This window comes from Larus michahellis, chromosome 6 (assembly GCF_964199755.1).
Source record: "Larus michahellis chromosome 6, bLarMic1.1, whole genome shotgun sequence".
NCBI classification, from domain to species: Eukaryota; Metazoa; Chordata; class Aves; order Charadriiformes; family Laridae; genus Larus; species Larus michahellis.
Window position 1 is genome coordinate 12484965 of NC_133901.1, and position 16866 is coordinate 12501830.

Below are 16866 nucleotides of genomic sequence, written 5' to 3' on the forward strand. Positions count from 1 at the left end.
CGAGTACAGGGGGATGATCACTTCCCTAGTCCGGCTCACCACACTATTCCTCATACAGGCTAGGATGCTGTTGGCCTTCTTGGCCACCTGGGCACACTGCTGGCTCATATTCAGCTGGCTATCAACCAACACTCCCAAGTCCTTTTCTGTCGGGCTGCTTTTGAGCCACTCTGCCCCAATCCTGTAGCGCTGCATGGGGTTGTTGTGACCCAAGTGCAGGACCCAGCCCTTGGCCTTGTTGAACCTCATACCACTGACCTCAGCCCATCGGTCCAGCCTGTCCAGATCCCTCTGCAGAGCCAACCTACCCTCAAGCAGATCAACATGCCCGCCCAGTTTAGTGTCATCTGCGAACTTACTGAGGGTGCATTCGATCCCTTCATCCAGATCATTGATAAAGATATTAAAGAGAACCGGCCCCAGCACCGAGCCCTGGGGGACACCACTTGTGACTGGACACCAACTGGATTTAACTCCATCTACCACCACTCTCTGGGCACGGCCATCCAGCCAGTTTTTTACCCAGCGAAGAGTACACCTGTCCAGGCCATGAGCAGCCAGTTTCTCCAGGAGAATGCTGTGGGAAACAGTGTCAAAAGCTTTGCAAAAATCCAAGTAGATAACATCCACAGCTTTTCCCTCATCCACTAAGTGGGTCACCTTATCATAGAAGGATATTAGGTTTGATAGGCATGACCTGCCCTTCACAAACCCATGCTGACTGGGCCTGATCACCCTGTTCTCCTGCATGTGCCATGTAATGGCACTGAGGAGGATCTGTTCCATGACCTTCCCAGGCACCGAGGTCAGACTGACTGGCCTGTAGTTCCCCGGATCCTCCTTCTGGCCCTTCTTGTGGATGGGTGTCACATTTGCTAACCTCCAGTCAGCTGGGACCTCCCCGGTTGTCCAGGACTGCTCATAAATGATACCAAGTGGCCTGGCGAGCACCTCCGCCAGCTCTTTCAATACCCTTGGGTGGATCCCATCCGGCCCCATAGATTGTGCACCTCCAGGTGCTGAAGCAGGTCCCTCACCATTTCCCTTTGGATTACGGGGGCTTCATTCTGCTCTCCATCCCTGTCTTCTAGTTCAGGGGTCTGGGTGCTCAGGGAACAACTGGTCCTACTGCTGAAGACTGAGGCAAAGACTTCATTAAGTACCTCAGCCTTTTCCTCATCCTTGGTCACTATGTTGCCGGCCCTATCTACTAGAGGACAGAGATAATCCTTAGTCCTCTTCTTATTGCTAATATATTTATAGAAACCTTTTTTGTTGTCCTTGACACTCCTTAAAAAACTCTTAAAGCTGTCTTTTGGTCAGAGTGTTCCTTGAGGACCCACAGCTCATGGGGAATCAAACCATATATGTTCCATGCTAGCTGAGTTTCAACTACCTATTGAAAGTAGACCACTAGCAGAAAGAAATGCAAAATTCACAGGGCTGGGGGGGCTGGGGTGGGGGGCGGAATAAAATTGGGAGAGTCATGCTGCATAAGCCAATAAGATACAGCTATCTACATCAGAATATAGATAATGACTACTGAGACCTAGGGCAAATTAACACTTGGTTACTGAAGTTTCTATGTGCTCATCTTATTCTACTAGATACAAATCATTTTTTTACTTAGAAATGACTTGAAATTAGTTATTTAGTAAGACTTATGAAAGCATGTCAAGGGTGGTGTTGTAGGTGAAGAATGTCTGAGCACACAGACTTGTATCGTGTAGCTATAAAGCCCCCCTCTTCTGGGTAGGTGATCCTAGGAAAGGCATGCTGTCCGACTGCTCTTCAGGAGCAGCCTCCCATGGCCACCCTGCCCATGGCCACATGTACATTGCTCCCAACGCCTTCCCCAGCCCCTCTAGTTTGCAGCACGTGTTACCTTCACATGTGCAATCCGATAGTGACAGCCAAGTGCCACCTCCAGGCCTCCTCCCAAGGCAACACCTTCAATGGCAGCCACCACAGGCTTCTCGCTCCTTTCTATAAGAGAGATGATGGGGCCCAATGCAGTACCACGTTTCTTTGGCGAAGAAAATCCTCTAATGTCAGCTCCTGAGTTAGCACAAAGAGATTAAGAGGAATTAGTGGGCAAGACAGTGACTGGAATGATCCTCCCCTCTGTGCCATTGAACACAGCTGCTCACAGTTGAACAAGTCCTTGCAGAGCATGCTGCTGGCAGGAGAGTGGTTAACGGCAATCAACCACTTTTGGGACCACCTTCAAGAAACCCTGGCTCCTTGAGCCTGTTCAGAGAGCTCAGGGGAAGGCCAAGTACAAAAATACATAGTAATGGTAATGATCATGCAGTTACTACAGAAATTTGGAGACATCTTTGGTGTAATAATAAAAAAAAAAAGTTGGAATATTTAAGTGCAAGTTACTACTAACAAGCAATGCAGAGCTCCACAGAAATTCCCTAGCTTCCCAGATTTCTCCAACTGGAGAATATCTGTTATTCACCACTGCCCCACCTCAAGTACGTTCCATACACTGGACCAGTTGATGGTCCAGAGATTTTACACAAACAAAGCTCTAGAGAGTAAGGAGGCATCAGGGAGATGAGCAGCTGTACCTCATTTCAGCACAAACACACCAGCTTATTTCTGGTCTGGACAGTCCAGATTGTCATGTGCCCCATGTCAACTGTGTCACAGCAGAATAGAAAAAGCCCACTGTCTTGTGGCCATTCCCAGCAAAATCAGACTTCTGTCAGCAGTGCTATGAGGCAGAGAATCTTCAGACATGGTGTGTGGAGAGTGTTTCGTCTTTTTCTCAGTCTGTGTTTGATGAAAAAATATCTTACCTGCACTGAATTTCCCATTTTCGCCACAAATCATAACAGCTTTCACTGAAGGATCTGCATCTGCTCTCTTCAGTCCATCCTCTAATGCCTGGAGAACTGTCAAACTGAAATAAATTGGAGAGTCAGTAAGTAACAATCAACTACTACATTATCCTTCCAAGAGGTCTGTGTTACAAACATCAAGAGTCCCAGTGAAAACAAGCAGTATGTCCAAGCAGGTCTCTCCCCTAGCCTGTCTTCTGACACAGCCTCTCCGGGTGAATCCTTTCATTAGGTTCCCTCTTACTTTAAGGGCAAATGCCAAAATCCAACAAACTTATGACGGCTGACCTCTCATTCACTTCCCAGAGAGTCATCTCCTGGCTATGACATTGCTGTTTCCAAAGCAAGCAGCACAGGGAAAGGTTCTTCTGAAAATGTCTTTATGAATTAAACATTCAGATAGTCAGGAAAACCGTTTAGCATAATTTAAAGCTAATTAATACTAAACCACTGACAATCTAAGAACGTTTTAAAAGGGAAAGGAGCTCCAGGGGTAAAAAGCTATCTTTTAAACACCTGACACAGAGTTGGTGCTGTGCTGACGATTATAATGCTTTCACCTTGCAAAGATCTGTATATAAGTCCAGACTTAAACTTGTGTGGGATCCTGTCAAAGTGAACACTATATAGAATGCTGTCTTTTGTGTCATGTGAACGTATTTCCACTGATACAAGCAGTAAATATGGCCAGCAAAAAATTAATGAACTTCAAAATGGAACAGTAAAAGTATAAATAATATTTTTACAAATTGGATATTTAAAAAATCTGACCTGACCGTACGCCCACTTTGCATTTGAAGCTCAGAAGCTAATTTTTATGTATATGTGTGTGTATAGACATGGAGAGTATAGTCTGTTTTAGAAGACAGTGACAATAAAGAGTATGGTAGGTAGAAATAGAAGCATTAACACCTAACACTTTATTAATAGAAATATTAACACAAATTCCATGTATATATAAACTAGATACTAAAATATGTTCATAGACACACACTTTTAAGTATATAAGTGTATACATAACTTGTGAGAGAGACTGTTCTGTGTGTATACATACTATATATGTAGATATGCCTCTGATACATAAAATCTGCACCACAAGCAGTTGGAGGCTGGAGGAATACTCAAAGGAGTATCGTACATGCTCGCCCCATCCTTTATAAACACAGCTTCTGTTCCTAGACCTTCTCTAAACCGTAAGCCCAGCTTCACATGTAAGCCTGGCGGCTGCCGAAAAGGGAGAACAGCGCTGTTCACGCCCAGTGGAGAGGAAGAGTGTGAATTAAAAAAAACTGATAGAAAGGCCTGATGCATGACTCAGTTTGTGCATGTTTTTCAATATATTTGAGGGGATTTAATCTAAAAAGGAAGCTTGTCATAAAGTAGATGAAAAATATATCCTGTGCTCATGTGTAATGCTTCTAGGTGTGTCCAGGGTGGGTGATCGCATATTTATATAAGGCAACAGCTTGCAGCATTGAAGTGGAAATCCATAGACTGAAAAGGAAAACCCGGGGAGCCCAAGAAGTTTCCCGCAAGCCAGCTGTGTGAAGTCCTGCCAGCCAACCTCTGCACATTCCTCCTTCAAAATGCAAAATTAAGAGAAGCTGTTAGCAAAGTCTATTAATCAGGGCTGTTGGCTGAGGGGGACCTGTCTAGGGGGGTCTCCAGGATCAGCTGCTGTCTGGATAAGGCCACACTACGCAGAAGGATCAGTGGGAGCCCTGAGACCTGGCAACCAGAGACTGAGGGAAGTGTTATTTCTGGAGAGAGAACAGCCAGTTACGTACCAATTGCCTCATCCAGACATCAAAAACAACTCTGAAGTTTGACATTAGTAATGGTTGTGAAAGCTGAAACTTAAAATGAGAATAATTTGGTTGTGACAAAGAAAAACTATTAGGTGACTCGGTAAAGGTCCTTCCAGTGTATATGGTTCCATGCAGCAGAAGATGAAAGCCTTTCCAATTTTAATAAAAGGTTTCATATTCTGTGGGGAAAAATGCATATTATAATTTTGCTTTTTATCTTGCTCCCTTTGGAACATCAAGTGCTGTGGCTGCTATTTGAGGAGGACCCACAGGCTGCACCCAATGCTCATTGCTCTTAGAGATCTCTTTTTGCATCAGTGAAGAGCCAGGCCATAGAAATAACAAATTCACCTTGCGGCTGGAAGATTAAAGGGAAAACCATGATGAAATGTCATTACACTTTACAAACCGTGGTGCAAAGAGGGGGAAAAAATATGGGCCAGGATTCCAAACAAACGTTAAATTCCTGATTTGAAAATATTGCATAGAAAAATGGCACAATTTTCCCAGGAACAGACAAGAAGCAATCAAAGCATTTGATTAAAGCTCAGTTAGAATTAAATCTAGCCAAGGAGATCAAGGGAAACTGCAAAAATTTCTATAGGTACATTAATGGTTTCTTGCCATTAAGAGACTTGGGGAGACTAGGGAGTGTGTGGGCCCCCTCAGAAAGGAAACGGGGAAGCTGGTGACAAGTCATATGGAGAAGGCCGAGGTTCTCAACAACTTCTTTTCCTCAGTCTTCAACTGGCAAGGGCTCCAGCCACACTCCCAGAGTCACATACGACAATGGCAGGGGTTGGAAAGAACTGCCCATCGCAAGTGAAGATCAGGTTCGTAACCATCTGATGAACCTGAAAGTGAACAAGTCCATGGGACCTGATGGGATACACCCACAGGTGCTGAAGGAACTAACGGATGAGGTTGATAAACCGCTCTCTATTATATTCCAAAAGTCATGGCAGTCTGGTGAGGTCCCCACTGACTGTAAAAGGGGAAACATAATCCCCATTTTCAAAAAGGGAAAGAAGGAGGAACCAGGGAACTATAGGCCAGTCAGTCTCACCTCCGTGCCTGGTAAGATTATGGAGCAGATCCTCCTGGAGGCACTGCTGAGGCAGAAGAATAACAATGAGGTGATTGGGTACAATCAACACGGCTTCACCAAGGGCAAATCGTGCCTGACAAACCTGGTCGTCTTCTATGAGAAGGTCACAACATCAATAGACAAGGGGAAAGCAACTGACATCATTTACCTGGACCTAAGCAAAGCCTTTGACACTGTCCAGCATAACATCCTGGTCTCCAAGCTGATAAAATATGGGTTTGATGGACTGACAATTCAGTGGATAAAGAACTGGCTTGATGGCCGCACCCAAAGAGTGGCTGTCAATGGGTCCATGTCCAAGTGGAGGCCAGTGACAAGTGGAGTCCCTCAACGATCAGTACTGGGACCGGTCTCGTTTAACATCTTTGTCAGTGATATGGACAGTGGCATAGAGTGCACTCTCAGCAAGTTTGCCGACGACACTAAGCTGTGTGGGGCGGCTGACACGCTGGAGGGAAGGGATGCCATCCAGAGGGACCTTGACAGGCTGGAGAGGTGGGCCCATGCCAACCTCATGAAGTTCAACGAGACCAAGTGCAAGGTCCTCCATCTGGGTCAGGGCAATCCCAAGCACCGATATAGGCTGGGCAGCAACCGGCTTGAGAGCAGCCCTTGAAGAAAAGGACTTGGGGGTGCTGGTGGACGAGAGGCTCCACATGAGCCGTCAGTGTGCACTAGCAGCCCAGAAAGCCAATCATATCCTGGGCTGCATCAGGAGAAGCGTGGCCAGCAGGTCGAGGGAGGTGATTCTGCCCCTCTACTCCACTCTTGTGAGACACCACCTGGGGTACTGCATCCAATTCTGGAGCCCCTACTACAAGAGAGATATGGACGTGCTGGAATGTGTCCAGAGAAGGGCCACGAGGATGATCAGAGGGCTGGAGCACCTCTCCTATGAGGACAGACTGAGAGAGTTGGGGCTGTTCAGCCTGGAGAAAAGAAGGCTCCGAGGACACCTTATAGTGGCCTACCAGTATCTTAAGGGGGCCTAAAAGAAAGCTGGGGAGGGACTTTTCAGGATGTCGGGTAATGGTAGGACTAGAGGGAATGGATTAAAACTAGAGATGGGACGATTCAGACTGGACATTAGGAAGAAGTTCTTCACCATGAGGGTGGTGAGACACTGGAACAGGTTGCCCAGAGAGGTGGTGGAAGCCTCATCCCTGGAAGTTTTTAAGGCCAGGCTGGACGGGGCTCTGAGCAACCTGATCTAGTGGGAGATGTCCCTGCCCATGGCAGGGGGGTTGGAACTAGATGATCTTTAAGGTCCCTTCCAACCCTAACAATTCTGTGATTCTATGATTTCTGTGTCTGTTGCAGGCACATGATCAGCAAATGCAAAATGCCCTTATAAAAGGTTTGTCTGCATTAAATGGAAAGGTTCAGGATTTTATGTAGGAAATTAGTTACAAGCCCTTAGCACTTACAACAATGAACTCCTGCCAGAAGAAAATTTAGTCATCCAGGCTGCCACAAAATACCTACGTGACCTGTATTAAGCCAACAGAATTCTTTTTGCCAGCGAATAACCTGACCCTGTACTTAGACAAATACTGCTTCTCCCTCCATACAATTTTTTTCCCAGTGGGATTTTTTTTGTAGGACAAAAAGGAAGAAACATCAGACTTTTTGCAGTTTCTTGTTCTCCTAAGATGGCGCAATATGTTTGCCTCAGGATGTTACAGTCCAACACAAAGGCTGCAGTGCTTTGTAACTCACACATTATAAGTGGTACTAAAAGATGTAATTTTAGAGGAAAGCATTGTAGTAAAATGTCTGACAGTAAAACTATAAAAATACTCAAGAGTGTCACAACTTCAAACAGCTAGAGCATTAAAGAAACAAAAAGTCACCACAATTTGCATACGTATTTCATTACTGTGACAGTGTCATTCATTTAACAGTAACAAAGCAAAAATTCACTCTCTGCATTCAAATCAACGCTTAATCCCATGCTATGTAGTCAACTCCACCATGTGTATTATTTTGACTGCAAGAAAAGTGATTCTACCGAGATGATTCAGCATGGCATGGTTTAGAAACACACCACAGGTGCTGTTAAAGAACATGTGCAAACCAGGGCAACAGAATATTCTTGTAGGTGACCACACCAGGTTGTTTCTATTTTGCATTAAACTCATTGACGGAATGATGCGCTGGATTTGTAACACGGTTTTATCATTTACTTTAATAATTTCAGATTTTAGCTAAGGTTTGTGAATGTGAACTTCTCTAATAAAAAAAAAAAAGAAAAAAGTAATTGAAGGGACTGAAAATTTACTTAGTCACCTTTAAAGCAGTGAGAGTCTAATCCAACAGTAGAAAATGCTGTTTATGGAAAACAGGCAGGTCTGGTCCTTTCCCCTTGTATTTCACCCAACATCCACAATCACTGCATTGGGGATGTTGCTATGTTTGTCTATGCACATTCTTTTTAGCATCCCTTATACACCTGCTGTCTGTGAATTCGCCTAATCCCTCTCTGATTCTGCTGATCCCATCTGCCTCCACAGGCTCCTGTGGCAGCAAAGCTCTGCATTATCTCTTTTAAAACAATCTCCCACAAGTTTAATCAAATGCCCCTAGTTCAACTGTTGTATGATTTGCTAAAGGGTTATGCCTTCAGTTTATTTACTTCATTTATGATTTTGTAAACCTTGACCCTGTTCTCCCACAGCCTTTTCCTCTCCAAAGTGATAAACCCCAGCTTTTTCAGTTCACTTTCTTAACATGGTGCGCTGTCCCTTGGAGTATTTTGGTTGTCCCTTTCTGGATTGTCCCTAAATTCTTCTGCAAACACAAAATCCAAAACGACACACAACAATTAAGATGTGTTCTATTGCAGAAAAGCAATGCCCTCTGCTCTGTTCTCAACATACATCCTGATGGTACCCAACGTTTTGTGGGCTTCTTGGACTGCCCCAGCACATCAAGCCAATGGTTTCACAGAGCTATCAAAGGTAAGGATCCTTTCCCTGAGCTGTAACTGCCAGTTTTGAGCTTGGCATCTGGTAAGCTTGTCCTGAGTTGTACTTTTTTATTTAAAGAAATTTTATCTGTTGTTTTTTAGCATGCCTTGATCCTCTCTTCATGTTTTTTTTAGTCTTAATTTCCAGTTTACGTCTCTCCCATCACATTTTATGGGCTTTCTTGTTCCCTTCATTTGAGTAAGCTTTCCACTTCTTAAAAAATAAAAAAAAATCAAACTTCTCCCTTAGTTATCTTAGCTTTCTCATCAAGCCATGTAGAGCTTTTAGAGGATCACTTGCTGGCTGAACAGTTTACCTCGGCTTCTAACAAACTTAAAAAAACAAGAACCCCAAACTCAAACAACAGCAATCCACCCTCCGCCCTTGTTGCAGGCTTCTTGCCTTTTGGACGGCTTCTTGCGGTGTTTTTGTTTGAACTAACTGCTGGGTATTTACATAATTCCCACCTTGAAATGGAGTATTCGTGTGCTGGATTCACCTGGTCTGCTTTCTCTTGCCTCAGTGTCAGATCCAGCTGTGTAGTAGTTGCTGTCACACAGCAGCTAATACAGCTTGAACGGAGTCATGCACACAAATTAAGCCCAAACCCAGAATGGCATCCTTTCTGTGGGGATTTAGAATAGTTGTTTTAGGAAGCAGACACTTACTGCATCCCAGAATTTTCTCTCTGCATCTCATCCCGACGAGGCACTGATCCAGTCCAGCACAGGTAATCACACTCTCCCATCATTGCTACCTATCCAAAGTTGCAGCTTTTCTAATCTCCTTTAATGTCTTCTGATCATTATGCTGATCGGGGTCAGAAGGACAATCCTAGCAGCCAGAGAGCCTTTTCCAATCATGACTGTTATGCTGTTATACTTTATATAATCCCACACGTACATTCCCTTACCCCATGTCCCACCCTATCATCCCTGCAGATTTTCTGTACTTGTCAGCTCAAATGTTGAAATCCTCTTCCACATCCTTCTTAATTTTCAATGCCAGCAGCCTGCCTCTGCTCATGAGGTGTGCTTGGTCCTTTCTCTTGCAAGTCTTGTCTGTCTGTTCCCCAAAACTTCCCAGTTCTTTGCATATCTAAATCCATTCTCTCTCTGTCATGGTCTGACAAATGCTGATCTCTGAATACTAAACTTCTTGCAAACCAGGAACAAAAAAAATACTCAAACAAATCAAATTTGGCACATGCCACCTCTGCTGATGGAGAGAAGGATTAGCTTGAAGGGGAGTCTGTGTGTGGGAGCCAAATTTGCTGCCAGACTCAAAAGTCAGCACACGTTCCTCAGGAAAGCGCTGCCCAGGAGGTACTGGCACAGCAGCAGATGGTGTCAGACAGGAGAAAGCAAATTCCTACCCACCAGTGGCTTCTAAAGTGCTAATGGCCAGGGCGATAGCCTGGGAGCTGGGAACATGGCACTGAGTTCCACATATAATGGGGGGAGATAGGTGAGGCTGGAGCAGAGCAGCAAAAACTCACCAGTCTTTTAAAAAGCATCTGTGCCTGCTGTGAAATTAAATTTTCAGGATCGCAGGAGATGGCTCCTGTCTGTAACTTTCACTGCCTGCTACCACTTATGTAGTCAAACTTGTCCAACAGCAATCACAAACCTGCTCCCCTATGTCCAGTCCATACAGTATGCAGAAGGAACACACAAGGATCCGAGTGTGCTCTGCCTTTCCTAGCTATAGCCAGGTCTCAGCTAAAAAATACCTGATGCCAAATATGAGATAATTATTGATCCCTACTAAAACAGGTATTACCCTGACATGAGATCAAAGTCCCATCTTAGGTTGTGTTATGGTGCTATGGAGCTCGTTATGAGGAATAAGCCTACGTGGGTGAAGTAAGTACTCGGGTCTCTCAGGGGCCTTGGTGCTGCGGGGCCGTCAGCAGGTAAAAGAGTGTGGTCAGCACAGTGCAGGTGTGGGGGGAGTGAAGAGACAGCACTCGATGGCAACTGCCTTTTTGATGGATCTAAAGAGTTATTCCTCCTTCTTCCTTCTCACTTCCTTCTCCCTCCTGGGGCTGGGGGACAGGACCACGGCCACACCGGCTGTTACCCTTGGTTTGTCAGAAGGGCACCCTGCTGGGAGGGCACTGGGGGGTGAAGAGGAAAGGACGGTCGAGGCAGGGATCTGTCCTGAAGGGACTGTTGTATAGGTGCGTGCAGTTGCTGTTTGAAGGCAACTTTGGGTTTTATCCCGGACGTCTCAAAAGAGGCAGAGTTAAGCTTCCTTAAGTACATATCTTTAGCTCTGTATTTTGTACTTTTCATGGTAAGGCTGGAAAGTTTACAGTGGGCACAGCCTGGAAGTTTTCTCAGGCTGGTCTTGGGCACAGGAGGTCCACGGGATGTCTTGCACCCTGCAGTTCTGGGAGTCCCACATTAGTTCACCTAATCTTATCAAGTCACTCCGAGGTTGTTTTCTCATGATGATTATCTGGGCGTGTGAATATGATCTTACTCCACTTTTAAACATGTTGCAACAAAAGAGCGAATGTTGCCAGTTACTGCAGAGCAATGTGGCTTGCTGCAGAAGAGCAGCAGGTTGTATTTCCTATTCATGCTCTTGCTTGTCTCTTTCAGCTTCTTTTTAACAAACTTTCTGGTTTAGAAGTCGAGCATAACTGCAGTGGATTTTTTTGGCTTGTGAATATACACTAAATAGACACTGTGGTCACTGTTACAGAACAGCTCTTCAACTACAGTTGCTTAAAAAGGGCCTAGGTGGTACACAGAACTAAATGAACTAAAATACACACCATGTAACAAATTATATAAAGCCAAAAAGCATGTACATTCTTTTCAAAACATATGAAAACCTAAAATTTCAGGAGCTCCTGCAGATTGGTGTTTGATTGTTTTTCACTGGCTCCTGTTTGAGATCACCTGGGGCCTTTCTTGACCAAGATCAGGATCTGAGAGGTCCATTCCTTACTCGTTTTTAGAAGGCAAATGAACCGCCTTCACTTCAGACAGCCCTGGCTGTGGTTTAATCCCGGTGCCAGCTCCTCTTGTTGATCCACCTCTGCTCTCTACCAAGCCCTTTGCCCTAACCCCTGTGCTCCCTTGGAGCACACGCTGCGGAGCGGGCAACTAAACTGGTAGCAAATCTGAGGGGAAAAGCTGGTTTTCACCAGCAAGCTCTGCACGAACGCCGGGGTGAAGCAGCCAAACTGCTAACGCTGCTGTGCAGTTTTGTGCTGGAAGCATCAACTTGATGCTTAAAGGTTACAAGGTTACGAGAAAGATGCCAAGTTTTTAAACAGCTTCCAGGGGAAGGTGAGAGCAAGTACAGATTGATGAGACTGACGCCTCTCCTGCGAAAAAAATAAGCCCCACTAGAAATTGTAATAAAGAGCAGAAGTCATGGAAAAAATCAGGATGATTTTTGCAAAGGCTGGTGCAGGTGTTAGCTGAGGTCCCCCGGCAGAGGCGGCCTGCCCTGGGACCGGCAAGGGCCTCACGCGGGCGAGGGGGGGAAAATGAGGCGAAAATGCAGGAAATGGGAGAATCCCCCGCCCCGCTCGCCCCGGCGGGCCCAGCGCCCCGGCCCGACCCGCCGCAGTCCCCGCGCCCCGTCTCGGCGCTGCCCTGAGGGGCGGCCGCCTCAGGAAATGGCGGGCAGGGGGGAGCGGGCCGCGCCCGCCGTTACCTCAGCGCATTCACCGGCGGGTTGCGGAGCCGGATGACAGCCACGGCGGCGGCGCCCCTCGCGTACTGCGCCATGCCGAGCCCCCGCCGCTCTTCCCCGGGCACAGGGGCCGGACGCCGTGGTGTCCCGCCCGGAGCCCGGCCCTCCCCGCCGGGGCGGGCCGCCCACAGCCCGGCTGCCGTCCCCGGCCTGTCCAGAGAGGGGGCCTCTGCCCGGGGTTTAACGTGCGCTTCCCCCCAAGTTCTGCGCCCTCCATCTCCTCGGGGGTTATTTCACAGCCAGCCCCTCTGTCCGGTGCAGGGTCACCGACCCCTGTTCGGGAAGGATGGCAGGGCTCGGGATCTGCAACGTGCTCTCGGTGTTTAAATGGAAATCGTCTGTCACAAGAGCTGGTCGGTCCGGTTTAAAACACCCACAGGGGCTGAGGCCCACGGGATTTGTTTAAATTAATACAGGGAAGCTAATGAAGTGAGGATGTGGGAAGCTTTGCCGCAGTATAAAATCCATATTAGAAAAATGCCAGTTTGTAGGAAAAAAAAAAAGTAGTTTCTAATATTACAACATGCACTAAAATGTAATTGAAGGGAGAGAAAAGGCTCTTCAGAGGGAAAATTCCCAGACATTGAAGAAGTGGTGAGATTTTAGATGGATCGGCTGGTGTCCGGCTGCCCTGCGCTGTCCCAGCTGCAGCTCTGCAATCCCAGGAGTTTATCCTAATTAGCTTGTTGTGGAAAGTTAACTTTGCTGGAGATGTTTTTGTAACTCTACGATCTCTCTTCTGTATCTCTTGGCCTTTAAAAGTCAGCCACTGGGCTGTGGCTCCTTCCCCGGCCTGGAGAAGGTAATTTTAGAACTTGGTTTATGTGTACGGAAAGGTCCATACAAATATATACTCTTCACTCATTGCAACTGCTGTCTTTATTGTTACTGCTGTTGTGGTGGGTGGCTACAGCTCTTCTGTCATTTGTTAAGTAGTGCAAAAAACCCCACACCAAACCCAGGGATATTACTTTGCAACTTGCTTGTAAAACAGTGTGTTTTGGGAGTTTATAAAAATGCTGTAAACTGTGCCTTGGAGGGCTGACTGATCTGTTGTATTTTTATTAACCAGAATGAAACCAAAGATCACTCTGAGTTGTACTTTCTGCTTATAATTTATGGGTCTGTTTTACTTGTCTTGTAATAGTACAACTGCTATAGTTATGACAAAACAGGACCCTTCTGAGCAAGAATAAACATGGAAGAAAACGGTTCTCGGAAAAAGAAAGCTCAGTGACTCTACAGAGTCACAGAAAGGCTCCAGTAAATGTTTAAGGTTTATTGTTGTAAGCTTTATGTTTGTCTTTTGTTTTGGTTTTTTTTTTCTTTTTTTTCCTTAAAGATAAATAGAGTTTGGTAGTGAGAGAGGAAGTGCATTAAGAGGAAATTAAAGTCTTCAGTCTTTGTTCTGTGCTGAGTTGTACAAGGATGAAGCACAAGAGCCTGAGCTTAAATGCAACTCCCAGACCGATGGAGGAAGACAAATGCATGATCATGGGCCCCAAGATGAGGTTTCTTCCTGGTTTTCCCACTTGCAGCAGAGCTGTTCTCATAGCAGCCTGCTCTGAGGCAACGCAGCTCTGCTCTGTTAGGGCACAGGCAGCCATAGGAGGGGAGCCAGGCTGCAGACCCTACTTAACCTTAACAAAAATGTCATCAAGATGGTCAAGTTTCTTTCTGTAAGCTTTTGAGAAATTCACTAAAAGCTTGTACAGGTCTCTGGCACTTCTGTTTCTAAGGCTCTTCTGCAAGGAGCCGGGCTCTCCCCTGCAGACTGCCTGGCAGTTTATACTGAGATGCAAAACGGCTGTTGACTATGAAACCACAAGACATGGTGGCAGCTTTCTCTAGCCCTAGGCCTGCCAAAAGAAAAGATATCTTGCTGTATGAAGAGAAATACAGCTAAAATTGCATATCTAAAATTGCTCCTGTCTTCATCCTCTGCTGGGGGACAGCTCTACTCTTACTTGTCTGCAGCAGCTGATGCCATTTCAGAAGTGAACTATGGTTATGGTAGAGGCTTAACTTTGTGTAGGAAAGTTTGAGTAGTAATGAAAGGCTTTCTTTCAACAGGACGAGGTGGGTTGTGGATATTTATGTTATGATATTTATGTAGGTTGTGGACATATATGGTGGTGTTAAGTTTTATTACTGGTCTTTTGACTGCATAGTAGAGGATAATGCTCAGAAAATATACCTGGTGCCCACTCCAGCTCTGGAGAAAGAAAAGGCATCTCAAAACGGGAACATCAAATCCTTAGAGACTCCACTACTAGACATGGAAAGGAGGAATGTTCACCAAAGGACAGATTTCAATGAATGTGAGTGTTGTACTTTATCTTCCACATCCCCCAGCATGTGCTGTGGTAAAAGAAAAAGAACCCTGCTTCCTCCTGAGCTGGAGCAAGAGGAGTCTGTCGTCTCCTGCAACCTCCTGGGATCTTCAGCCTGGTTCAGGAAGTGCTGAATGATACAAACGAATGCTTTATTTATAGGAGAGAGGGGTTAACATTTATTCCAGTATAGCATTGATGCAAGGTACTTCAGAAGATGCAGCTTGATTTGCTATAAACTTATTCACACAGAACAAAAATCCCTGGAAAATCATCGTTTTACTAGTTGCAGAAACACGTCTGTTTCTGACCCCAGAGGCGCTGGAAAAGGAGGGTCTGGAGTGATGGTCCAGCTGTTGGAGTAGAGCTGAAGCTACCTCTGAGGAATATGGAAGGTCTAACTAGCTGTGTCGTATAATCAGAGCTGAGGTTTTGTGGTAAAACCTGTGGTCACAGTGCTGAGAGGGGAAGGAACTCTGAAAACTTACTTGGTTTTGACACCAGCTGGTCTAAACATCAGGCTTGAATTACACCCTGCTGTTGAAACAGCGTCTCAGAGAGGCAGCTAAATTCATCAACAACTGTTTTCTGCTTTCCCTTTTACAGCTATGACTTTTTCAAAATTTTTTTGGCTTAAGAAAACCCCTTATTTGGTGTTAAAAGAGCTGATGATCTCCTCACCTTTATAATCTTTTGTCTGGTGTTCTTTGCTCTCTGATCCTGGCTAATACCCTCATCTCTGGTTAAAAAAAAAAATATAATAAATTGGTAAACATCTGATCATAAAATAATTTTTAAAGGCTCCTTTGGTTATACAGAGCCTTAAGTGACCTCCTCTGCTAACTGTGAAGTTCTTTTCTAAACCGTCTTCAAAATCAGCCTTCCAGAGCCTCAGTGAGCTGGAGTTCATCCCCTCCGGCCTGGCATGTACAACTCTTTGAAAGGCACCTCCACAACAATGGATGTTGGTTTTGCTTTAAATGTGATAACGACACACTTAAAAACTTTTCCTCCTTGCTGGGTATTCTTTGAGGTTTTTTTTTCCTTTAGCAAAAAAGGTTTTAAATGTCCTGGAAACTTTGCTGCCTCTTCTATCTTCTAGACCAAAGCTGGGCATAATTAAATGCATAATTAAATTTGTGGCTGTTAATATGTACTTAAAAACAGGGCTGTAGGTGGAGAACAGCTGTATATGCAACACTGGGCTCCCCTTTGGAAAGAAGCAGCTCATTTTCTTTTAAAATGTATGTGTGCAGTTGTGGAGAGCACAGCGACACAGCTCAGAGCAGGACAACTATTCGTCTCGCTGAGGCTTTACTCTGCTCCTTGGCTTATTGAAACCAAGAGTTACCCCTCTGAGACTCCCTGCCGCATCAGGTCTGTTCTGTATATATTTTAACATCCAGACTGCAAAGACAAAGCCATTGACAGCTTTGCACACATAAAGCTGCTGTAACATATTTGTTAGCAATGTCTAAATCCACAGTATTTTCTGTCACGTGGGTCCCCTGTACAGCATTTATTTCCCTCTGAACTACTCCGTGCATTTCAGATTTAAGTGGTCTTAAACAGATATATACCATTTCAAATGGAGGATCTTGAGTTCTCCCTGCCAGAACAAAGTATATTCCAGTTGTTTTTAATAGTTCAAGCCTATTTCATGATTTCTAAGCGCTGATATTTGCGTGGTTCCAAAGCAACACCTCCTGGCAAGCTGTGGTATTGCTTGTGTGAGCAGAGAGACCTCCCTCTTGGATTGATACCCGACAGAACAGCAAGGCAGCGGAGTGATCTGCGGCGCTAGTTCCTCAGCGTGCAAATCAGAGTGTGGGTGACGTGGCTGTTACAACTTCCACTGGAGAAGAGATAAAAGTGGGGAGTGCGTTTTAGAATTTTTTAAATGAGAGCAAACGTAAGTGCGTAGTGCTGACATACAGGTATTGCTGCCTTTTTTGTTTGTTTGTTTGTTTATAGCACATGTGCTGGTTTACAGTGAACAACAGCACCAATTCCAATGCAGGGCTTTATCCAAAAAACCGTGAAGGCTGCGAACAAACAAAGCTCACTATCATCCCCATA

The 16866-nt window shown here is 45.3% G+C and overlaps 1 protein-coding gene across 1 annotated transcript in view; it reads right to left on the reverse strand.

Annotated features, from left to right (window-relative positions):
• EHHADH (enoyl-CoA hydratase and 3-hydroxyacyl CoA dehydrogenase) overlaps positions 1-12645 on the reverse strand; it is a 31154-nt gene extending 18509 nt beyond the window's left edge. Inside the window, exons 1-3 of the mRNA XM_074592365.1 lie at positions 12416-12645; positions 2811-2914; positions 1886-2058 (exon numbers count right to left, since the gene is read on the reverse strand). Of these exons, the coding sequence (XP_074448466.1) occupies positions 1886-2058; positions 2811-2914; positions 12416-12489 (351 nt within the window). The 5' untranslated portion in view covers positions 12490-12645. The remainder of the gene's footprint in view (positions 1-1885; positions 2059-2810; positions 2915-12415) is intronic.
• Between the last annotated feature and the right edge of the window lie 4221 nt (positions 12646-16866).